This window comes from Hemibagrus wyckioides, linkage group LG14 (genome assembly GCF_019097595.1).
Source record: "Hemibagrus wyckioides isolate EC202008001 linkage group LG14, SWU_Hwy_1.0, whole genome shotgun sequence".
NCBI lineage: Eukaryota > Metazoa > Chordata > Actinopteri > Siluriformes > Bagridae > Hemibagrus > Hemibagrus wyckioides.
The window spans coordinates 19577141-19603656 of NC_080723.1; the positions used below are offsets into that span (position 1 = coordinate 19577141).

Genomic DNA, 26516 nt, shown 5'->3' on the forward strand with positions numbered 1-26516 from the left:
TGACCGTGTGTGTGTGGGGGGTGGTGATGGGGGTGGTGGGGGGTACATACTTACACAAGGTGCATTTAAAGGTATGTTCTGAATGTGTTTATTTGCTCTGTGTGTATACACGTGATACACACATCCACGTACCCTGTGTGTGTGTGTGTGTGTGTGTGTGTGAGGATCGTGCATTTGCCCTTGTCATATATTATTTTTGTTAAAATAACATAAAGAGAGAGAGAGATAGCAAGAAAGCATCAGAGCAGAAGGTCTCTCTACCACTTGAGCAAAAAAAGCAAGCAAGAAAGCGTGATGTCTTTTGCAGAAAGTGGGACAAAGCGAGTGCTGCTCTTTTCTTTCCTTCTTTCCTATAAGTGCCTGCGCTTTTTAAAATATGCCTATATGGGACAACGGTGCGAAGACAAAAAAAAAAAAAATCTTGCTTTTTTTTCCTTCTCCAACTGTCAAACAGAGGGATGAATCACAGAAGATCTGGCAACCGTCCCTAAATAGCGCACATTAGGAAAATGTTCTATTCCTATTCCTGAAACGTGAGCTCTCAGGTTGGTAGGTTTACGTCGGAGCTCATTCAGTGGCATGATTCTGGTCTTTTCCCCTCGTTCTGACCTCATGTAGACCTCACATGGATACTGGTGATGTTTGGGAAGGTTGTGGGTTCAAATCCAGGCTTAAACCTTTTGAACTGTACATTCCTTCCTATATCTTAATTTGGTGGCATGTTTGGAAAAGTACAAGCTCTGTACAAAGAATACTGATCTTTGTAGCTTAAAATGCTTTTACATTTGGAAAACAAAGAGGTTTTACAGAGGTTTTTCTGCAGGTTTATAGATATCAGTACATCCCACTGGATGCTGAAGCACACCAGGAAGTGTGTGTGTGTGTGTGTGTGTGTGACATCACTGAGGAACTGGATCCTGTTCGAGGCAAAGATTTACAGACAGGACTTTCGGATGGAAATGACCCTCTTAGTCTTTAGATTTGATGTTAGACTGGAGGCCCAAATTGATCAATACCTAGATTAGATAAGTAGCTGCAATTAAAAATGAAAGCTTAACGCATTTATCCTAGCGCTGACTTATTACTCCTGTAGTAAGAGAACAGAGGAAGCAAACATTAGACACAGAGCATGTTGGCTGAATGACTTTTGCCAAATCTCAGACTAGGATTATATTTTACAAGATTTTAAAGTTTAAAGAGTTTGCTATTTAAAAAAAAAAAAAGTGTGTGTGTGTATGCTCATAAAGGAAGTATGTACCCAGTGCCAGAGTTACTTTGGCACAACTACAAATGTACTGCTGTGTGTGTGAGTTGGGGGTCGGGGACGGTTTATCCTGTGCCAAACGTCACACCTCCGAGACAGGTGATATCTCTCAGCATGACATACAGGACAATTATAGACCAGAAACACAAACACACACACACACACATATATATATATATACACACACAGATGCCTGCTATGAAATGTTCTGTGTATTTCCTGGGAAGAGGGAATGTGTGGTTGTGTGAGTCTTGTAGCAATCAGGGGTGACCTTACTATCAGCTGTTATCTGCTCTCTCTCTCTCTCTCTCTCACACACACACACATACACACACACACACACACTATTTCCAGCCACCTGTGGTGTGTTTTGGTTGTGAAAACCATGGTGCATCTGTTGCGTCACAGCTCTTTTGCAGCTTTATCCTCACCCCAAGCCTCCTCTGAACACTAAGCACTCGCTGCTAAACAATACCAGGGCTCTACGCGTAACAGCTCCTGCGTTCTTGTGCTGTTTATATTCTTGTGTCATTTTGGTCTGTTTTGTTGGAATGATAGCGATGATGATCTGCTAGCTAACAAGTCAGCGTCAGACCCTAGAGACAACTAAACACACACACACACCATTTTATCAGCCCGCTTCAACACTCCAAGGAAACCAGTGTACTGAAGGAGCTGAGGGACATGAGCTCAGAGAGAGAGAGAGAGACAGAGAGAGAGAGAGAGATTGAGATTTGCTTAGCGTGTTGACGTGAATCCTGTCAGCTCAGTTTGAGTCCCAGACTGGCTTTGCCCTCTGTGGACTGTGCTCATGCCATTCCATTGTGATGTTGACACAGGATCCTGGTCATCGTTGCTTGCTCCCACCTTTAAAGCTGCTATTAATAGCAAAAAGTCTCTGGTGAACTGGAGACCCACTCTGATTAGCCTTGTGCTTGTCCTCAAATGACACACTCGATAAAGCAATCAGTAACACACTTTCACTTTGACTCAAAGGCCGCTAATTACACTGCATAACAAATGTATTTATTTATTAATTAATTGATTAATTTATCTATCTATCATTTATTATTTTTTTTCATTTATTTATTTGTCTATTTATATATTTTTTGTTTATTCTGTGAAATTATAGAAATCAGATATTATTTGTGGGACCAGAAGAGTATATTATTGCCAATTGTTTTTGTGTCCAGTACACTGATATCTAGAAACTGTACACCGTTTACCTGTTGGTTTGTTTGATTATTGTAGATCAACTGACTATACATCAATCAGGCATAACATTATCTCCACCTGCCTAATATTATGTTGGTCCCCCTTTTGCTGCCCAAACAGCCCTGATCCATCGAGGCATGGACTCCACTAGATCCCTGAAGGTGTGCTGTGGTATCTGGCACCAAGATGTTAGCAGCAGATCCTTTAAGTCCTGTAAGTTGCGAGGTGAGGCCTCCATGGATCAGACTTGTTTGTCCAGCACATCCCACATTGCCTTCTGCCCATAGTGCATCCTGGTGTCATGTGTTCCCCGGTAAGCTATGAAAACGTGATTCATCAGACCAGGCCACCTTCTTCCATTGCTCTGTGGTCCCACATGCCCATTGTTGGCGCTTTCGGTGTTACACAGGGGTCAGCATGGGCACCCTGACCAGTCTGCGGCTACGCGACCCCATACGCAACATACTGTGATACACTGTATTCTGACACCTTTCCATCAGAACCAGCGTTAAGAGCATTACATAATTGTTATAACTGATTGGTGTATTTGTAGATGTCATTGATGCTAATCTTTTTAGAGACTACAGGATTTGGTCTCTGCTGCATTCCACCATGCCTTTGTCGAATCTCCATCTTTCATCCCCCTGACAGTAAACATGCTTCTTTATCTTTATTATGCCTGGATAGGTCTTCAGTGAATCACTGAATCACTGAGTCAGTGAATCAACTGATGAATCAGTAACACTTGGTAAAAATTGAAACATGGTAAAATTGCTGTGTCGTTCATGGTGTGTAACAAATTGTGAAACTGTCACTATGAAAGATTTTAAAGCAGGAGTGTCCAATCTGGTCCAGTCCAGAGAGAGCCGGTGTGGGTGCAGGTTTTCATTCCAACCCATCAGTAGCAACACCTGAGATCTATTGATTAACCAGGTGGAATCAGGTGTAGCTCCTGCTCGACTGGACACACATCAGCCCTTTGTGGATAATTGGACACCTTTGTTTTTTAGAACAGTTGTAAAATCTGTTATTGATAGTCAGAGTTTTGATGCCGCTCGAGTCTGAGTTAGAGTTTGAAGGAGATTCATTTGAACCATGAGGTCACTATGTTTGTCATTTCTAAGTAAGAGTACTTCAGCACCCAGATGTTAAATCTCTCTTTCTCACGGTGTTAAAAAAGTACACTCTGCTTTGAGCCGTGAACTTAACCCAAGCTTGAGAAAATGTAAGAGCCTCACCCATCCACTGGCATTGTGTTTGATTATTAGAGAAGTACCTGGCTCTCTGAAGCCACTGTCTAATCCTGAAGGATTAGATCTGATTGTGGTGGTGGTGTGTGTGTGTGTATGTGTGTTTGTCTCTATGTGTCTATGTGCAATAGGATGTAATTAATGTCAGGATGCAGACAGAGAGAGCCTGGTAGTTGTGGCATTTCTGTTGCTGCTTTACATAATAATTAGACCCGGTGTTTTGGATCCTGTCACTGAGAAAAGGGGTGTGTGTGTGTGTGCATGTTAGCGTGGCTGAGTGGGAGTTTGTGGCTGAGTGGGTATTGTGTGGTTTGTATTTTTAGACTCGAGCATAATTATGAGCTTCATGTTGCTTTCTGATATTTAAAATGTCATTTGGCTGTTTAAAAGGCAAGTGTGTGTGTGTGTGTGTGTGTGTGTGTGTGTGTGTTGTAAGTGTGAGAGAGAGAGAAAAAGAAAGAGAGCTTCATTGACTAATTGGAATGTTGAATAATTTGAATTAATAATAATAATAATAATAGATTTATTATTATTATTATTATTATTATTATTATTATTATTATTATTATTATTATTATTATTATTATTATTATTATTATTGTCAGTTTACTGTCATTTTTTTTACAAGCAGGAAATTTTTTAATGTTCTCATTCTCTACATCTTACACACACTTTCTGAACAATAGCTTCATTACTTCACCCTATCCAGGATCAATTATTCAGGTGGCCTTTCAGTTACTGTGTGTGTGTGTGTGTGTTTTTGTGTGTGTGTGTGTGTGTGTGTGTGTGTGTGTGTGTGTGTGTGTGTTTTTGTGTGTGTGTGTTGAAGGGAATCTTTGAGTGCAATTACATGTTTGTGTCTTAAACAGTGAAGTTCAAGCTGCAGTTGAACCCCAGTAGATTTCTGGCACATGGATTCTGCAGTTTGAGAGTAAAAGGCTGAGACAGAATGTACCTGCCACATGCTATCTAGAATCACATGTCTCACAGCTTATTGCTGTTCTGTGTGTGTGTGTGTGTGTGTGTGTGTGTCACAGAGTCACAGTGAAGAGGCTATTGTTGACTATGGCAAGACCAGATCAGCATTACATGCAGACTTTGAGACTGAAGAACTAGAAAGTAAGTACTTCCATTCACTGAGTACAACTGTGTATATAATCTTTCATCTTACAGTGTAATCTATCCATCCATCCATCTATCTATCCATCCATGCATATATATCCATATAGCCAGCCAGCCACATAGTCATCCTTCCATCCATCTATTCATTCCTGTATCCATCTAGCCTGCCAGCCAGCCAGTCTTATAGACTTTCATTCAATCATTATTAGCATTTATCTAACAAGCCATCTCTCTCCCTTTCTCTCTCTCTCTCTCTCTCTCTCCCTCTCTCTCTCTCTCTCTCTCTCTGTACACAGTGCTTATATATACATTTCTCTGTACTATTCAAAACCCCATACACAAAGACTGTCCATCCATCCATCCATCCAGCTTACTATTCAAAACCCCATACACAAAAACTGTCCATCTGTCCGTCCGTCTGTCCATCCAATCTGTCCGTCCGTCCATCCATCCATCCATCCAATCTGTCTATTAATATATTCTATACATCCTGATTAACAGACATGACTGCAGTCCAGTGTCCTAAGCTTTAAGTGCTGTAATAACAACCCTTTCTGATTTATGAAGACTTCAGCACCTCATGTGAAAGAAATATCTTTAGAACTTTATTATGAATGAAAAATGCAAACTGTCAGATTATTCAATTATTCATTCATGATGACAAAATTTGCTCTGTGGAAATATATTCCCAGAAGTATATCATAATATATTCCACATAACTTGCTGTCAGATTCTGCAGGCCAAGAAAATGAATGTATCACCTGCTGTGAATTCATCACCGAGTCTAAACACCAGCTCACCCTCAGCCAGACCCTACAGCGTGGTCAGAACATTCAAGATCATTTGATTGTAACATTGAGGAAGTGTTGGTCTAGAGTGTATTAGACATTTAGTTCAATTTCTTCTCACAGCACTGAAAAAATGCACTGGACTTACACTTGTATTGGACTAGGTGATGTTTTTTCCAGTCTTCAACTAGTTTGAAGACCCTGTGTCCACTCTAGCCCTGGATTCCTGTTTATTATTATTATTACTTCTGAGATGCTTTTTCTGCCCAGCGTGGTTATGGGGACGTGGTAGCTTAGTGGTCAATGTGTTAGACTACTGATCTGAAGGTTGTGAGTTTGAATCCCAGGTCCACCAAGCTTCCACCGCTGGGCCCCTGAGCAAGGCCCTTAAAAAAAAAATGAGTCACTCTGGATAAAGGTGTATGCTGGAAATGTAAATGTTTTACAGAGTGATTATTTACAGAGTTACTGTAGCCTGTCAATTTCAAGAAGTCTAGCCATTCTCCTCAGACATTTTCCATGCTGAACTGGATGTTTGTTTTCCAACCAGTCTGTCTGGGCCCACCAACCAAAATCTGAAAAGATCAAGGTCTCAAAAGCTCATTGCTATGCCAGGCTGGTCCACAGAGCACCATAACACAGCCACAAAGCATGAAGGGAGCATGCAAGGTTCTGGACTACTTTACAGCCCTGGTGTTGAAAGGTAACCCTGAGTATATAGCAGGACCTGGATGTTCTTTCTGTTCAAAGAAGTGAAGATGTAGTGGGATTTTTTTTTTAGGGATTTGCTTCCTCCTTTACACCATAGTGTGAAATGAGATATTTGTGAACAGAGCTACTATACCTTTATCCCAGCTGTCTGTGCTGCTGTATTGATTTAGGTCAAACAGTACAACAGCTGTTTCTGGAACATCTGGAATATGACTTTATATTTTATATATAAGAACTGTTATACTCTATATTGCCAAAAGTTTTGGGACATCCCTCTAAATCATTGAATTCAGGTGTTGTTTTTCAGGGGTTGGGCTTGGCCCCTTAGTTCCAGTGAAAGGAACTCGTAATGCTTCAGCTTCATACCAAGACATTTTGGACAATTTCATGCTCCCAACTTTGTGGGAAGAGTTTTGGAATGACCCCTTCCTGTTCCAACATGACTGCACACCAGTCTCCGACTCTAATTCATCCCAAAGGTGTTCTATCAGGTTGAGGTCAGGACTCTGTGAAGTTCCTCCACACCAAACTCTCTCATCCATGTCTTTATGGACCTTGCTTTGTGCACTGGTGTACAGTCATGTTGGAACAGGAAGGGGTCATCCCCAAACTGTTCCCACAAAGTTGGAAGCATGAAATTCTTCAAAATGTCCTGGTATGAAGCTGAAGCATTAAAAGTTCCTTTCACTGGAACTAAGGGGCCAAAACTTGAATTCAGTGATTGGGAGGGGTGTCCCAAAACCTTTGGCAATATAGTGTAGATACAAAGAATACAAAGTGTAGTTTTCTTTGTATTCTGACAGCTTTGCTGAGAGGAGAGTCTCTGGTCTGCATTGTGTCCCAGATTCAGAGGAGAAAAAGTTGTAGTATGTGGACCACCAACATCCAAACAATCAGGACAAGGAGGATTCTCCTCCAGAGGTGTCGCCTTTCAATCATGCCTCTTGTTGGTTCAGAAAGCGCCGCATTTCACACTAAATGCAAGTACGTGAAAGAGTGTCCGCTGGAGCCCTGTGATGGACTCAAATCCCTTCCAGGGTGTCTTGTATAGTCTCCACAGCCCTGACTAGGACACATGATGTTATAGAAGAAAGTTTCAAAATCCAAAATCTCTGCTTAATCCTTGAATCTTGTCCACCTCTATCCAAGGTCACAGGGCTGTGTATGTAGGGGTTCATGTCCCTCTTGGGAAAGAGAACAGACACAGGCGTAGACACCGAGGACACCGACACCACCGCAGGAGAACCAAAGAGAGAGAATCAGAGCAGGACGCAGGAGAGAGAGAATCTCTCGCACAAGGTAGGCCTCGTCTAAGGGCATACACTCAATTCCTGGTGATTAGCCAACCTCTGGTCTCACAAGTGTTTCATTTTCAGCTCATTAGCGTGGAAAGCATAAGATGATCTTCAATGACTACAAATGAGTTCAGCTAGCTGGTGTGCTTTGTGACTAGTTTTTTTATTTATTTATTTGCTATTTCAATCATAAACAATTCTCCGAAAAGATTGCTGTGGAATTTTAAAACCTGACCCGAGTCTGTATATTAGAAAAGCGTGAGAAAACAGGGAACAAACGCGTCATGTGTTTAAAATATTTGGATAAGTGTCTGATAAATCAATACATGTAGATGTAAATAATTAGACTGGACTCTGTAGAAGAATTAGACCACTAGGGATTCAAAATTATTTACATTCCTGCTCTAATCTGTTTAACTGGAAACAGTTTACAGGAAAACTGACGTTCAGGGTAAAGAGGTTCAAATGAAAGATGGATGAAGGGTTTCTCTGATACGATGCTGCGGATTGCTAGAGTATCTAGCAACTTTGCAGCATGATTTATTGCAGAATTCTAGGAAAAAAATGGTTCCGGCACAGATCCTGTCCTTCTGTCGTTGTGGTCATGTGATCTGCAGCCGTGCACAAAAGTGGGAAGTGACGGGTTCTGGACAGGAATTTCATTCTTTTAACAACAAATATTGTAAAAAAAAAAGAAGTGAAAATAAGATTTAAAACTTTATCCCTAATGAGACATCCAGAGGCGACAGCGGCAAGGAAAAACTCCCTGAGACGTCATGAACGTCACAAATCTCCCCGTCAGTGCTTCATTTCTCACTTCCACATTGTTCTTTGTTTATGTTGCCATTTTGTTTTGATTCATGTCTCCTCTCTATTCCTGTCTTATTGCTTGTTTTGCTCATGTCTCATGATTGCGCTTAGTGGTTTTCAGGTTCGTCCCTGATTTATTTGTCTGTTTGAACACAACAACAAATCCAAAAACACAAGAACAATTCAGACAAACCTGAAAAGGTAGGTATAGTTTTTGCGAATGGAATTCTTACCTCTGATTGGACGAGACATCTGCCACTCAGGATCTACAGTCAATCCAGCAGTAGCTGCAGCAGTAGAAAGTGGATTGGTGTGTGTATGAACGCAGCTTTGCTCTTATAGCGCTCCTTACATCCTTTAATCTGGAATAGTTTGGTCTTTGAAACATTCTTGCGTTCTTTAGGTGTGTTTTTAGAGATCGCAAACTAGTCTTTATTCCATGATACACTATCAGTATATCCAAAATCACAGCATATGGACGTCCTTCCTCAGAGCAGTGCTGAATGAATTCCATTTTCTTACAAATATGTTTGTAATTTTCTTTCTTTAAAAGGTTTAAGGTTCACTATGGAAGCACTATGAAATAAAATGGTTTAAAGTGAAGGCAACTCCACACATGTACAAGAAATAAAGTTAGATACACAATTTCCTACTGCTTGTGTATTTTGAGTGACAGATGTCTCGTCCAATCAGAGGCAAGAATTCCATTCACAAGCTATACCTACCTTTTCCAGTTTGTCTCAGTTGTGTTTTTTGGATTTGGTCATTTGTTTTCTGATTTGTTTTTTTGTGTTTTGCACTTCTCAGCCACTAAAAAGTTATGATATTTAAATAAATAAATAAATAATTAAATAAACTTATGAGGCACGGTGTCACTTAAATTTGTGATATAATGATGTAAAGTGATATTCTTTACCCCTGGCATAAATTGTTGGATTATCTGTTATTACTTGTGGTGAGCTGTACATTTTAGTACCAATTTTTTTGTTGCAAAGTTCCATTCTTCCAAGCCTTTTGTTCCTCGTAACGAAGTCATGACCAATTTGTCCACTTTTTACACCGCAGCCTGTTCTTCATCCTGTCCTCGACTTATCTTTTTGAATAAAAATAAATAAATAAATAAATAAATAAATAAAGCACTTGTGTCCTGACAGCCTGCCTCTGTTTATCTGAATATGAGGAAGAAACCTTGAGAGAAACCAGATCATTTAAGACTAGAGCAAAAATGTTCAGGTTTAGGCACAAGGTTTTGTGAAATCACACTAGAACTGAATTTATAAAAAATAAAATATAAAATAAAATAATAATAATAATAAAAAATAAATAAAAAAATAAAAAAATCATAAAAACCTGTAAAAATTTATAATGATTTAATTATTTATTTTATTATTTTCAGTGAAAAAATCAATCTAGAATCAAATCAGTGGCTTTAACTAGATAAATAGTTATCATTTACGCAAACAAAACACTTTACATATTTCCATTGGTGACATACTGTGGTATGGTAATGCTGTAAGTTTTAAAAAGAATTGATTTCCAGCATATTTTGGGAAAAAACACAATTTAAAACCACATCTTTCTTTGACTTTTACACTCGACCTGATCCGGTGAGATGTGTTCCATTACCAGTCTAGCATGTCTCTCACACATACACACACATCTGACACACACATACATATACACATATGTATGTGTGTGTCAGATGTGTGTGTATGTGTGAGAGACATGCTAGACTGGTAATGGAACACCTAGAGCCTGAATCATACCAGCACACACACTTTCATCTTCTTTTCTGCTTTCCCCTGTTAGACACCCCATCTCAGCGTGTGCAGTGTATTCTGGGTACTGAGGACGGTGACGTGGAGCACGTCCCTCATGAGCTCTTCACTGAGCTGGATGAACTCTCTATTCGACACGGCAACACCGAGTGGAGAGAGACAGCCAGGTGTGTCTATGTGTGTGTCGGTTGTTGGCTGAACGGCTCAGACTAATGGACATCACTCTAAAAGCAACACAAATTTTCTGTCACTTCATGGTTTTCCTCAAGCTTTTATCATCATCATTATATACCACAATTATTTTCAATTCTGATTGGTCAGAAGGTGTTGGTTCCTTTTCTGTAACAACTCTAAAACCTAATTGTTTCTATAGCAACAGATTCTTAATAGAGATGCAAAGACACTCAACAAACCAGATTAACCCTTTTCCCCAGTACACCGATGTTCCGTTCAGCCGTCAGAATGGACATGGACTTATGGGACATTTTATTAGGATAAATAAATGAATGGTTGTGCGTCTGTCGGCTTTCAGCGTGTTTTAGACGTGTGTTTTTCGCTCTGTTGGATAACCTTACACAGAATTTTACTGGTTGAAGATAACACCTTTAAATTTTAGATGCTTATGAACAAACACTTGGGGCATCTCAGAGATTTGAGATCACCATCTACTTTGTGTGAAACTCATTTTTGTTTTTTATTTGGAACTTTTCCATGTCACAGCTAGGAAAAAACACAGAAATACTTATGAAAAACTACAAATTCTTAAAGCTCTGAGTGTCTACTTTTATATGAGCTTCATATTAAGCACCACTGTGGAGTGAGACATGACAAAGACGCTCAATACTGAACATGGACACAACCAAACAACCAATTTTGGCTTCTGGGAAATAGTTAAAGTAGCTGAGTGGTTAAGGTGTTGGACTACTGATTGGAAGGTTGTGAGTTTAAATCCCACATCCACCAAGCTACCACTGTTGGGCCCCTGAGCAAGGCCCTTATCCCTCAATTGTGCTCTGTTGTATAAAAATGAGAGAAGTTGCTCTGGATAAGGGAGTCTGCTAAATGACCGAAATCATAAATTCACGTAGGAACTCGGAGTAGAGCCACTGCTCCTCCACATCGAAAGGGGCCAGTTGAGGTGGCTTGGGCATCTGTTTCGGATGCCTCCTGGATGTCTCCCAAGGGAGGTGTTCCAGGCATGCCCCACCGGGAAGAGACCCCGGGGAAGACCCAGGACACGCTGGAGGGACTATGTCTCTCGGCTGACCTGGGAATACCTTGGGATTCCCCCGGAAGTGTTGGAGGAAGTGGCTAGGGAGAGGGAAGTCTGGGCATCCCTGCTTAGACTGCTGCCCCCGCGACCCGGCTACGGATGAGCGGGAGACAATGACTGACTGACTGACTAAATTCACTTTTATGGAATGAGTCTCCAGTGTCAGAGCTTTGTAATAGTCAGAGGTAAAGGGGTTATGTTAGTGTTAAGTTCAAGTCTAGTTCTTCTGATAGCTGCTATAGTGTTCGTGATAACAGGAAGCAAGTCATTTTGAAGATACACAACATTGGAGCAACATTAAAAATACTGCTAAACATTCCATAGTAAAAAATGTATCGATTCACTTTTGCTTAATTTTTTACATTTTAGAGAATTTCAGATTTGTTTACGTTGGAATTTTTTTTTTTAAATATACTGTAGGATGTTTGAACAAAATGTGTCTGGCAATGTACAATATGACAAATCTAGCAATATTTTTTGTATTTTTTTTGTATGATTCATTTTATTAAATTATTTTTCTGATATCGTTTTACTTTTTTATTATTTTTTTTTATAGCATCTGCCACATAATACTGAAATGAATTTATTAAACACTTCATCATCCATACAAGACTCCATGCTACTACAGATCATTTGTTATTTATTTATTTATTTTTCATTTTGCTGTCATTTTTTTTCACACATCAGCTGGTCTCTATACTAAATGAGAACATGCATTTAATCACTTAAGCACGTGTGAGCCCCAGAAATCTCATGTCTGAGCTTAAATATGGTCTGTTGTCGATTTTATAGCTAGTTAAAATGCTGGCTCATGAACCTGACATTGGTCTGTCTCCTACACGTGTCTCTCGTCCGGGTCTGGATGTCATTCTGTCTCGAAGCTTTTCCAGTAACAATGACTGAACTGAACTGAAAGCCTGAATTAAGGTGTAAGTGCGTGTAAGTAACCAGCGTCTAAATGGGATGGTTGAAAGAGGCTTTTATGCTTTTATCATCATTGAGGGTCTCACACACTTTACCTCATGATTTGAAAGGAAGGCTGAAAAAAAATGACCCTTAAAAGGAACACAGCAGGTCTGTCCAGACGATCTGGACATGGTGCTCTGAAGACTGGTCTTTTTCCACTCTTCAGCTGCCCACTTTCTGTAACCCTATTACCCATTATTCCTGCTCTCAGTAGCCAGGATGAGGAACCTGCTGTTGTAGAAGATCTGTCAATGCGTTTGAGATGCTTTTCTGCTCACCATGTTTATAAAGAGTAGCTATTTCAGCTCAGTATATCTTCCCTGTCACCTGTCTCATCAACATGGCATTTCTATCTGCTCACTTTTTGTTTATTCACACTATTCTGTTAAAACTCATGCTGCCACGTGATTGGCTGATTGGATCTGTGCATGAATGAGCAGGTATAATGGGGTTACTTTCTATTAAAAGTGCCTGGTGAGTGTATTTATATATATAAAATATGATGCCGTGGTTAAGTGAAATTGTATTTTTAATCATGACAGTATCTTTAATATAAAATCATTTTAGGACATTATAGAGAACCTGCATTAGAAAAAGTGACTTTTTTTTAAACGTTAGGAGACAATTATGAATTTGCAAGATTTCATGTATCTCTGTGTGTGTGTGTGTTCTGTAGATGGCTGAAGTTTGAGGAGGATGTTGAGGATGGAGGAGAAAGGTGGAGTAAGCCTTATGTAGCCACGCTGTCTCTGCACAGTCTGTTCGAGCTGCGCAGCTGCATCCTCAACGGCACCGTGCTGCTCGACATGAAGGCCGACTCCATCGAGGACATTGCGGGTGTGTGTGTGTGTGTGTGTGTGTGGGTTTTCTCACTGTAAGAAATCTCTCACATGTCATTCTCTCTGTCTTCAGACATGGTGATAGACAGTATGGTGGCGTCGGGGCAGCTGGATGAGTCGTTAAGGCCGAAGGTGCGAGAGGCCGTGCTGAAACGGCATCACCACCAGAACGAGAGGAAGCTAAGTAACCGCTTCCCGCTGGCCGTGCGCTCGCTCGCCGATATAGGCAAGAAACACTCCGAGCCGCTGTTACTGGAGCGCAGTGGTGAGGGCTTTCTCCGCACCCCCGTCCTCAGACTACACGCTTACTACTGCTCCATTTTCTGTCTTGTTTTCACAACAGAGAACATTTACTTCATACAGGTAGCTTGGGACAGTGCTTCAAGGATTTTATGATCATTTTGCAATAGCAACTTAGCAAAATTCAGTGGTGTTTTGATTTTTCAAAATTACCACAGAGATTTGGGCTGAGACACATGTCATGTGACATCATCACGACACACATTCAGACAAAGCCCTCTTCTATTCACACGTATTGAATGTGAATACATCGATCACAGAAAGTCATGGGGCAGTGGTAGCTCAGGTGGTTAAGGCTCTGGGTCACTGACCGGAAGTTCAGGGTTTAAGCCCCAGCACCGCCAAGCTGCCACTGTTGGGGCCCTTGAGCAAGGCCCTTAACCCACCCTGCTCCAGGGGCTCTGTATCATGGCTGACACTGCGCTGTGACCCCAACCCCAAAGGATGGGATATGTGAAGAAAGAATTTGACTGTGCAGTAATGTATATGTGACAAATAAAGGCAACTTAACTTAACTTAAATTAACATACATGTCTTCAATGGCACCCTGTGCTTGCAATTTTGCCATTTCTAGTAGATTTCTGCAAACAAAAATCACAAAAAAACTGCAAGATTCATCGCACATTTTAAAAAACAGCCACTGCAGAATTGAGCATTTGGATGCGACAACCATTAAAAAACTAAAAATGCAAAATGTCACATACTCCATATGTAGCAGTGTGACTCGAACACAATATATAGAGTGATGACAAATTAAAGGAAAGCCCAATGGTTGTGTTTTGTGAAGTTTTGGGGGGATTTTTATTAACATTTATTTACTTGGCTCAGCTTGTTCCCTTGAAAGGACACATCACTACAAATCAATGTGAAGTTCTTCTGACTGATCATCTTTATCCGATTACAAAACATTTATATTGTAATAGGCATGGTCTCTTCTAGGATGACTCCGCCCACATCCCCAGGGCCCAAGAGCTCATTGAATGGTTTGATGCTTTAATTGTGTAAAAAAAAAAAAAAAAAAAGTAAATTATGAGCTCATGGCTTGACTTTAACCAAGTCATAACACAATTGATGACTTGTGTGTTAGACTTGTGCGCTTTCCACACCCTGATCTAAAAACAACTGAGTGAAAGTCTTTGGAAAGAACGTTGTTCATCAACCCAGTACTTGGGTTCTGGCATTTGTCAGACTCCCCTATCCAGAGTGACTTACATTTAATTTTATGAAACTGAACAATTGAGGGTTAAGGGCCTTGCTCAAGGGCCTAGTAGTGGCAGCTTGTTGGACCTGGGATTCAAACTCTCAACCTTCTGATCAGTAATCCAGTGCAAGGATCCCCCAAAGTTCCCCCAAAGATCCCCAAGGATCCCCCCAAAGATCTACCAAAGATGCCCCAAAGATTTCCCAAAGATCCCCCAAGGATCCCTCCAAAGATCTACAAAAGATCCCCCAAATATCGCCCAAAGATCTCCCAAAGATCTACCAAAGATCCCCCAAAGATTCCCCAAATATGCCCCAAATATGCCCAAGGTTCCCCCAAAGATTCCCTAAAGATCTACCAAAGATCCGTTAAGGATCCACCAAAGATCATTTATTTCCAACAAGATCTGTTGACTTCCTGTCACTGCAGATGTTGCTGACTAGATGTGCGTGTGTCCAGCAACATGAAAAAGTTGAGAAAATTTGAACTTTATGCAAATACGGAGCGACTCTTTACAGATTACTGATAAAGCTACCACATCCCCCAAAGATCCCCCAAAGATTCCACCTCTGCTTCTCCTTCATCTAGTATGAAATGACGATGAGCAGATGTACACTTCTATTTTTTTTTTTTTTTGTATATATATACAGCCCTCCAGAAGGTTTCATTTTAGGTGCAAGAATGCTGGTTGCTCCACCCACTGATTGCTATGGCAACCAGTAGAAGAGTAGAAACATCTACTGATGTCTTCACAGAGCCATGTAGTTATAATATTGGTGTATTGGTGAACGTAGCATTATACTGAGATATCATTTGATCACCAAGCCTTGTAAAGAATTAACAATGATGTATTTTGTAATCACCCAGTGCCTTGCATTCCCTTACAACATTCTTTAATTCATATGTTTTACCCATGCCATCTTTTTTTTTTTTTTTTTTGGCGAGACGATTAGCAAGGATAAACTGGACTGGCGTGTGATTATTCACAGTATAATAGCAGTTTCACTCAGGCTTTAAAACAGTGAGTAGACGGTGGTGCTCGGTGCGGATAGGGCTGCTCCATGCTCGTATCTGCTCTTTGCTTGCACTTAAGCATCTTGGCAGTTGACTGGAGCGTGGTGTTCATCTCCAGCAAGGACTTGACTCTGAAATGTGGAACTATTGCATGGTGTCTAGAAGTTTCTACTAATATTAGTAATGGGCACGTGGTGATGTTTAAACCCTATCACTAATATGATAACTATGGCATTTTTCTGCACAGCCAGTGACTTTATTCATGTATTGTACCCATGATGCATTGTGAGATTAGCATGTAAATCATATGATGGGAATTTCTGGCAGCAGTTTTGTGTCCCTTTCCTTGCATGGCATAATTTCCATCCCAAGAGGCGTTCTGGATCTCTTTAAGTTCTGCTTTCTTTTTTTTCCCCGTCTCCTTCCTGTTTCCCATACCCAGCCAAGCATTCAAACATGTCCTCATCGCCGTACTGCATGCCTCTGCATCCCTTATGACTTCCTAGAATTCCCCTTTCCTTTTAAACCATCCCCCTCTTTCCTCTCCGTCCTCTCTTCTCTCTAGGTGATGGTTTGTCCACTTCCCGTAACTCTCTTCTGAAACTGGGTGGCTCCATTTCCAACCTGTCCCAGAGGAGCGACTCGAGAGTCTCCATGCTGCTGAACCATCTCCTCCCTGGCACCTCGCCCAGCCCTGTCCCCACCCCTCTGAGCACCCCACCGTCTTCTCGACACTTTGACCTGACAGAGAGAGCCCCACAGGTCCATCTGGAAATCCCGGAGGTCGTGGTGTCTCCACCAGAGGAGGATGAAGAGTCAGAGGAAGATGTTCTGGATGTCAAAGCTGGTGAAGACAAGTATTTGTGTGAGTGATAGCATGAGATAGCAGAGATATAGCAGCTACTAATCCCTTCGTCTTTTTTTATCATTCTCACTTTTTTATTCCTTCCATTTGAGCATGTAGGACTCCACCACCAGTAGGTCCTCACTTCTATTTGACATATTATTAAATCTTTGCATGCTGTAGTTTCTTTATCCATCCATCCATCCATCCATCAATCCATCCATGCATCCATCAATCCATCCATGCATCGTCCATCCATCCATCCATCCATCCATCCATCCATCCTTTATTTCTCTTGGCATTTTGCCACTGTCATTAATCTTTCTGTTGATAAATGGCTCCGTAAACATGGTCACTGATTTATGAAGTAACTTCAGCTCTAATAACCTGGGAAAATACGAGCCATACTATACCCTGCTGTGTGTGTGTGTGTTTGCCCACATGCCTTGTGTTTGTTCGGTTCTGCAGTAAACTTTCCCATCGACATTATTTAAAGCCTTTGCTGAAAGTTTCCCACTGATATCCTTTCTTTCTGCCCTGCTCGGCTTTTCTCACCGCCGGTGCTCCCTGGAGTGTTTAAGACAAACCGGTCACCTCTGTGGGCATGGAGCTCTGCGCTCATGGTTTTACACTATTCTGAAGCTCTAATTAAAAATAGATCAGATAATTGCATGTATTGTATGTGTGTTTATCAGCAAAACTGTGTTTGGGGGGGACGGAGAGGGTATGTGTGTGTGTATGTGTCTGTGTGTGTTGAATTAGTCTGCATTCTTCAGTTAATCTCTGAATAATGGCATGTTGGCATCTCTGGCACGTGATAATCTGGCTGTAGAAACACATTGCTGACTGAGGAATGCCAGCCTGCTCAGGTGCTCACGTATATCACATCACATCACATTACACACTTCCAGCATGAGTATGACGAAAAAAAAGAAAAACAACGAGGAGATTTAAAGGATAATGAAATTCCTTTATCCACAAATGAGCTGAAGTTCACACCGATCAGGCATAACATTATGACCACCTGCCTAATATTGTGTTGGTCCACCTGTTTGCTGCCAAAACAGCCTTGACCTGTCGAGGCATGGACTCCACTAGATCCCTTGAAGGTGTGCTGTGGTATCTGGCAACCAAGATGTTAGCAGCAGATCCTTTTTTAAAGCACTTAAAGGATACTTTTGATAAATATTGACCAACGCAGACCGGTAACACCCCACAAGAGCTGCAGTTTTGGAGATGCTTTTATCCAGTTCACTAGCCATCACAATTTGGCGACTCAAATCCTTACCCTTGCCCATTTTTCCTGCTTCTAACACATCAACATTGAGGACAAAATGTTCACATGCTGCCTAATATATCCCACCCACTAAAAGGTGCCATGATGAGGAGATCATCAGTGTTATTCACTTCACCTCTCACTGGTCATAATGTTATGGCTGATGTATTTTTGAGTGACACTGGGATCAAAATGGGACGGTATTTTTATTAATAGACAGTTTGTCGGTCTGTAGACCACATGGAATAAGAGATCTTATTATTGATTCATTTTAGCTTGCAAAGACGGTCTACCAGTTTGACCAGCTCCAGCTGGTCAAGAGGCTTAACACTTTTCCCCCATTACACTGGTGTTCTATTCAACCAGCAGAATGAAAAAGTCACGTTTTAAATAAATGAATGATTTTCTGGCTGTGAGTCTGATATAAAATGAGTCAGGACTCTGTTGGCTTTCAGTGTGAGACGTGTGTTTTCCCCCCTCTGTTGAATAAACTTACACAGAATTGAAGATAACATATTTTAGATGATTATGAACAAGCGCTTGGGGCATCTCAGAGAGCAGAAATGTTTGGATATCACTGTTTACTTTCTGAAGATAGATTTGTGTGGGAACTGTTTTTGGAACGTTTGTATGAATACAACGCGCCTAGTAGGCTAGAGAAAAACAGAAATACTTATGAAACACTACAAATTCTTAAAGCTCGCAGTGTCTACTTTTTCATATGAGCTTCATGTTAAACACCACAGTGGAGTGAGACATGATAAAGACGTTCAATACTGAACATGGACACAACAAAAACAGGAGTGAATTCAGTTTTTTTGGCCTCTGGGAAAAAATAGTTAAACGAAAACACTTCTATCATTAGGCTGTTCTGGATAACTGAGTGTTGTTCTCCAGAGACAGCAGCAGAATCTATTCTGTCTCAGTCATGTGACTCATCTAGTACATGAATATTTCAAAAATAATATTTGGGGGAAAAATGATATATATGGCAACCTGAAGAATGATCATTTTGTGCTGCACAGCTGTTTGTCTATGTCTTTACTCATCTCTTTCTTTCATTCTGTTTATCATTTCTGTTTTCCTGTATTTTTTATTCCCTGCCTTTTATGCGTTCTCCCCCTCTCTCTTTTTCTTTCTTTCTTTCTTTCTTTCTTTCTTTCTTTCTTTCTTTCTCTCTCTCTCTCTCTCTCTCTCTCTCAGGTACATTGGCGTCGTCTTCTTTTCTCTCTGGCTCTGTGGATGCAGGCAGATTGAGTGACAGCAGATCAGCCAAGTCAGGCAACAGCAAAGATGGCAGCACTGTAGATCTTAGCAAGGTAACACACACACACACACACACACACAGCCAAAGAATGCAAACACTCATCATTACTGTATACACTGACCAGTCAAATAACTTAAGTTGTAACCACACTGTTGCTAAGCAACTAGGACAACAAGCTTAAGCTAGCTAATGAGCAAGTGACTGAGAGGATTTAGCATATAGCTAACTTATGGGCTTGTGAGTGGTGGACAAGCTGAGTGACAGTAGTAGCAGAACAAAATCTGATAGTTAGATAGATAGATACATTAATCAATATATAGGTGGTAGATAGATAGATAGATAGATAGATAGATAGATAGATAGATAGATAGATAGATAGATTAATCAATAGATAGATAGATAGATAGATAGATAGATAGATAGATAGATAGATAGATAGATAGATAGATTAATCAATATATAGCTGATAGATAGATAGATAGATAGATAGATAGATAGATAGATAGATAGATAGATAGATAGATAGATAGATAGATAGATAGATAGGTCTCACCTTAACCTCAACAACCAACAGACCACCAGCAGGATATAAGAAATCACCCATCTGCACTGGAATATACACACAGTTTTGCCCAGGATGTGTTTTATGCCTCGGTGTTGGTTACTGTTCCTCGTCCCGGATAAAACCACACTGTGTGAAGTCACCGGAAATTTCCACCATGTAAACACTGCTTAACTGCGAAACCACACATTATTCACAACAAAGTGTTTTATTCTGGAAATTTCCCCAAGTCATCACTCATGCCTAAAGGTCAGGGTGGAAAATACCTTCATATTGAACATGACCAACGTTACTTATAAAACATATTTTTAGTTAAGATTGTAGTTAATTAAAAATGAATTTAAAACTGAAAAGGAGAAATATGTTTCTATACTTTATTTTATAGATATAAAAAACAAGATTTTAACATCACATGCTAAAATTATTACTTAAACAAATATATATTTTCTTTAGTTTTTTGTTACTTCATAAACAAAATATGCAACAAAAAAAATTAACAAAAAATAATCGAAACAATGAATTTTTAATTTTATAATTAAAAATAAAATTCTTATTTTAAAATACATTATTTTAACATCAAATCAGCTGCTTTCACTCAAATTGTAATTCTTGAAAAATATAGAAAAAATATATTACAATATCCACAATAATCAGAAACATGTATTTCCACATAATTTATTATCCTATATTTCCTACAAAAATTTAAGTGTACTTTAAATATTTTAAATTTATTGTAAGTGCACAGTTCCCATGTAAAGTACATTAACATGCTCAGTAATGGCAGTACAGTTGCTTGTATAGTTTATAAATAGTGTAATAAAAAAGTTATTCGAGACTCTTCATATATATTGTGACTGATAAAATAATCCAATAAATGATAAGATGATGATGATGTGAGAAGGACAAAATGAGCCATATTATATGAATAAATCAGGAATGAAAGATCATATGTGACTGACATGCTGTAGAACTCAAGAGATAAGGAGAAGATGGTATGCTATAAATATGTAATAAACACGAACAGTGTGTGAATAAAAAAACATGAAAACATGTGATAATGTTTTGGTCACTGATTGGTGGTCAGCAGTGAATTTAGTGTTTTGTGTCTTGTGTCTCTCAGGTGGACATGAACTTCATGAAGAAGATTCCTCCAGGTGCCGAGGCCTCCAACGTTCTGGTAGGTGAAGTGGATTTCCTGGAGAAGCCGATCATAGCGTTTGTTCGTCTCTCTCCTGCTGTGCTCCTCACGGGACTCACGGAAGTGCCAGTGCCAACCAGGTAACACAAACACTGAGAGGTAGTTCTAGATGGAACCCTGGGGTTATCTGATAGCCTCACTGTTATCTCACTCATGATGTTAAAACAATTCTAACTCAGGTTTCTGAGAAACCATGAAGTGTAAAGTTTTTGTTTAGAAGACTTTCTTGTGTTGGAAAACTGAAATGTTTCATCATAGATCGCTTTATTATGCTGATGATATTTAAGTATTTAAAATTCATAGTGAATGAGCTGTTACTATAGAAACAATATAAGAATCTGTTGCTATAGAAACAAGATTGTAGCTGTTACTATAGAAACAATAATGTAACTGTTACTATAGAAACAATAATATAACTGTTACTGTAGAAACAATATAGTAGCTGTTACTATAGAAACAATAATATAACTGTTACTGTAGAAACAATAATGTAACTGTTACTATAGAAACAATATAGTAGCTGTTACTATAGAAACAATAATGTAACTGTAACTATAGAAACAATATAGTAGCTGTTACTATACAAACAATAATGTAACTGTTACTATAGAAACAATATAGTAGCTGTTACTATAGAAACAATAATGTAACTGTAACTATAGAAACAATATAGTAACTGTTACTATAGAAACAATATAGTAGCTGTTACTATAGAAACAATAATATAACTGTTACTGTAGAAACAATAATGTAACTGTTACTATAGAAACAATATAGTAGCTGTTACTATAGAAACAAAATATTAGCTCTTAATATAGAAACAATACTGTAACTGTTACTATAGAAACAATATAAAAATGAGTTACTATAGAAACAATTCAGTAGCTGTTACTATAGAAACAATACTGTAACTGTTACTATAGAAACAATACTGTAACTGTTACTATGGAAATAATACAGTAGCTGTTACTATAGATATAATATATTAGCTGTTACTATGGAAATAATATAGTAGCTGTTACTATGGAAATAATACAGTAGCTGTTACTATAGATATAATATATTAGCTGTTACTATGGAAATAATATAGTAGCTGTTACTATAGATAGAATATAGTAGCTGTTACTATAGATGGAATATAGTAGCTGTTACTATAGAAATAATATAGTAGCTGTTACTATAGAAACAATATAGTAGCTGTTACTATAGAAATAATTTTGTAGCTGTTACTATAGAAACAATATAGTAGCTGTTACTATAGAAATAATTTTGTAGCTGTTACTATAGAAACAATATAATAGCTGTTACTATAGAAATAATTTTGTAGCTGTTACTATAGAAACAATATAGTAGCTGTTACTATAGAAATAATATTGTAGCTGTTACTATAGAAACAATAGAGTAGTTGTTACTATAGAAACAATCTTGAAACACTATTTGAGCACTCTGTGTGTGTGTGTGTGTCAGGTTCCTGTTTCTACTACTCGGGCCATATGGAAAAGGTCCTCAGTACCACGAGATCGGACGCTCCATGGCCACTCTGATGACAGACGAGGTAAAATGTTCACTAATGGACACTAACTTATTTACACAGAGTAGATTAAAGGAGCAGAGATTCCTGTGATTCTCCTCAAGGACCCGTTGAAATGAATTCAGTGTTCTAATAATAACGTAATGACACAGATGTGGAAAAAAAACACAAGTGTTATGAGGACTGGTATTTTTTTTTTTATGATTCTATTGTTGATTAGTCATTTCTGCATCTGTTGTGTCCAAATGCAAATTTCAGAACAAGTGCAGGAATAAATTCAGTCAAGAGAACGTCACTTCATTACATACAGTGTTTCATAACACCACCATGTTGAAATAAATGTATTCTGTTAAAAGTACCTTTTAGTAAATGGTTCTTAAAAGACCCCAATTTTTCTTAGTGCCATAACACTTAAAGGTTCTTAAATGGTTCTATGTAAGAGTGTACAGTTCTACCAAGAAACCTTTAACACCTATGGAACATTTCTTCAGATGAATGTAGTGGAAAAAGGTAAATTAGTCTATATAAATGTTCTTTATTACACTGAGAAAAGAGGTTTCTTTTTAGAACTACTTAGTGAAAGGTTCTTTTGGGAACCAAAAATTGTTCTTCTATGGCATCACTGCACAAAAACATTTTTGTTCCTGTCCTTCATAGAAACAAAGAACCATTTAAGAACCTTTAATTTTGAGAGCTATGGAACCATTTTGGATTCTGTAAAGAACCTTTCCTTTTAAGAGTGTAGGAATAAACATGAAACTATAGGAATATCAGGGATGACTTGATAGAAGCAGAAGAAGAAGATGATGATGAAGAAGAACCCCTAAATGCTTCTAAAAAAGAACCATCTTCACTACCCACTAAGCTGCTAAAACTGAACTGAAACTGATAGAAAGAACAGACATAGAGTCAGTCAACAACAGCAAGAAGAAAGTGCACAGAGTTTTTCCTCCACATTAAAGTCCTCATCCTACAGGCTCTTTCTTTGGCACCCTGCTTTAGATTGGGCCTTAAAGCTATAGCCTAGGGTCTGCTTTTCCAAAAGCATCCTAAAAGATCATGTTAACTGATAGGGCGTGTTTAATGTGCTTAATGCTTGCTCTAATATTTACCAGTAATAATAATTGTGCAGCAAATCTTTCAGGAAACTGGAACAGGAAAGCTCTGATTGCTATTAGACTCAGGAATAGGAACATTCAAATGATCAGACCCATTTCTCTCTCTATGTTACAAGATCTTCCACGACGTGGCGTATAAAGCCCGGGACAGAGCGGATCTCCTTTCTGGCATTGATGAGTTTTTAGACCAGGTGACTGTTCTTCCTCCAGGAGAATGGGACCCCACCATACGCATCGAGCCTCCCAAGAATGTTCCATCACAGGTCAGAGGTCATGCTAGTTGCTTCATGTTTAACTTGCTAACGATGACCTTCTAAAAATACGAGTATTAAATTCTCTGGCTAATACAATACACAATCACCTAGCATTTACACATGCTAGTTCTGCTAGACTAGAACACCACAGTTGTCAGACTGAATGCAAAAAAATATATAGCACAAAGGATTTATAGAAAAGAATTTGTTTAGCAGTTGAGCTTTAGGTCACAGTGCTAAAAGAAGCTAATAGCCTTGAGTCACAAGTGTAAGGCTAGCATAACTGAGAGAAGAATTGAGAATACTCTAAATGTTTACCAAAGATTTGCTAATACCACAATATCAAGCCTACTTCGTCGGCTAGCTAGCTAACTAACTAATCATCAACGCTCCACAAAACAAATCTAGCTAGTTTCAAAGCACCGATCAAGAGCTAGCATGTTAGTGTCACGGTTACACTGTTAAAAAAAACAAAAAACAAAACACGACCCAAATTATATCTGCTCTCAGTGGAATCTCTGGTTGTTTCTATCCAGCCTATGATTAGCATAGGCTATGTTTGATAGCTAGCCAGCTAACACTGCTTTGCTTCAATACCCATTGTTTAAGGTCCTGTGTTAATAATACCGGTTTGATTGAACAGACAACAGTCAGTGAATTTCTGACTCATTATTACATGTAGGGATGAAGAGTGTGTGTGTGTGTGTGTGTATAACTCATGTGCTCATCTTTCGGTGTAGATGAAGCGGAAGAGACCATCACAACCTAACGGAACCGTGACGTCTACCGAGCCGAGCCACGAGGAGGACCACCAACCCGGCCCAGAGCTTCAGAGAACAGGGAGGTATGACATCAGCTCTATCACTGCTTCCAGCTGGATTCTATAAATATGCTCTTGCTAATATTGTTATTGTTTCTATAGCAACATAATGGTAGTCGTATGGCAGATGATTCACGTAAACAGATCGGTAGTTGTGCGTCAATGCTGATAAGGTGGTTATTTAGCATTTTTAGCTATTTAGCTAACAAACACCAGCCACACTGAATAACTTGTAGTTTCTCAGTGACCGCCAAAAGGGCTGTCTCTGTGGAATGTGCTGCGTGGGTGGTCTGTTCTATTTTTATCCCAAGCTTGGTGGCACGACTTCCTGTGAGGACCCTTAACCCTTGGAAATTGGTAATATTTTTGTGTGGCTGGAACGGATTATCTACATTTACATTATTTCCTATGGAAAAATTCCTTTCGCAATACAAATTTTCGCTTCAAGAACTCGTCTCCAGAACGAATTTAATTCAGATGCTGAGGTTCCACTGTATTTGAAAAGACTACCCCAATATTGTTTTTTATAACACCTACACTGCCTCTCAGAGTTTGAGTCACTTTCCTGCATGTTAGCTAGCTGACCTTTACCCGGAGAAAAAAATGTTAACACGTTTATTCAGTCAGAGATCAGTTCACTGTCTTGCTTTGCTGGAATGTATACACATATTTTATTCCATGTGTAATGGATCACAGAAAGTTTGGAGAGGAGGCAGTTTGTCCTCTGCGTTCTTCACTTCTTTCTGTGTAAAAGCTTTAGATAGCGTGGTGGCGAGTGAAACCGAAGGAATACGCACACACTGCCTCGTCCTTTCATCTCCTACACTATAGAGCGCCGCTGGCAGCTCTTGATAAGCCTTTTCATTCTGGTTCGTCTTGCTATTCCAATCTGAAGGCCTGCTGGAGCGAGATTGCATACACACACACACACACACACAGTAAAATGCTTCCGTACTGCTAGAAACGGATGAGCTGTTTTCCCTCAGTAATCGCTAATACTTGTGAGCTTTGTGCGTGTGTGTGTGTTTTTACTGTATGTGTTGTAGCTCTTTGAGAACAATCGAACATCAAACATGATCACAACCATCTAGTCCTCACAAAAATACAGCTTTTTATCCAAAACATCTGTAATATTTACTCTTGATTTCTGAGATTCGGCTAGATATAGATGTAGCATAGCATTAAATAGTTACAGAAATAACGTTAAGAGGAGAAATAATTACCGAGTCATGGATCCTCAGTTTGACGATGCTAAGTAAACAATACTAAAATGTTAGCATGTAAAACTGGCTTTGAGAAGTGACGGCTTCTTCCTCTGCGTAGTCTGTTAAAAATATCCGTGAGGTATGAGCTTGATAAAAGCCAGACCTTTTGAAACAAGCATGGCAGGAAGCTATGGCAGCTGCAGTGATAAATCACAGAGATCATCAGATGGAGAGTGTTAGATCGTTGCATAAACGACTTCAAGGTTGTACCTCAACACTGCAGGTCTGTAAGACCCAATTTATTAGAATATACTGCTGAATTTTAACTAAAGGTATTATTTGTGTGTGTGTGTGTGTGTGTAGGATTTTTGGTGGACTGGTGTGTGATATAAAGCGTAAAGCTCCTTTCTACTGGAGCGACGTATTGGACGGCTTCAGACTGCAGTGTGTAGCGTCGGTGCTCTTCCTCTACTGCGCCTGCATGTCTCCTGTTATCACCTTCGGGGGACTTCTAGGAGAAGCTACCAAGAGTAACATTGTGAGTGTTTCCCAAATACAATACTCAGAATTACTGATAGGTGTGTGTGATGATGTGTGTACGTGTCTGAGCAGTCG

At 39.4% G+C, this 26516-nt stretch overlaps 1 protein-coding gene across 5 annotated transcripts in view; it reads left to right on the forward strand.

Moving 5' to 3' along the window:
- Positions 1–26516, forward strand: part of LOC131364544 (sodium bicarbonate cotransporter 3-like) — a 38415-nt gene that overhangs the window by 332 nt on the left and 11567 nt on the right. For 2 of the 5 annotated variants that reach the window (XM_058407760.1, XM_058407759.1), the window contains exons 2-13: positions 4767–4848; positions 7500–7649; positions 10265–10400; positions 13149–13309; positions 13385–13576; positions 16392–16691; positions 19150–19265; positions 20896–21053; positions 22441–22528; positions 23739–23885; positions 24617–24720; positions 26265–26439. In XM_058407760.1, the coding sequence (XP_058263743.1) occupies positions 4767–4848; positions 7500–7649; positions 10265–10400; positions 13149–13309; positions 13385–13576; positions 16392–16691; positions 19150–19265; positions 20896–21053; positions 22441–22528; positions 23739–23885; positions 24617–24720; positions 26265–26439 (1809 nt within the window). The remainder of the gene's footprint in view (positions 1–4766; positions 4849–7499; positions 7650–10264; positions 10401–13148; positions 13310–13384; positions 13577–16391; positions 16692–19149; positions 19266–20895; positions 21054–22440; positions 22529–23738; positions 23886–24616; positions 24721–26264; positions 26440–26516) is intronic. The other 3 variants (XM_058407762.1, XM_058407761.1, XM_058407763.1) reach the window with 3 other exon arrangements.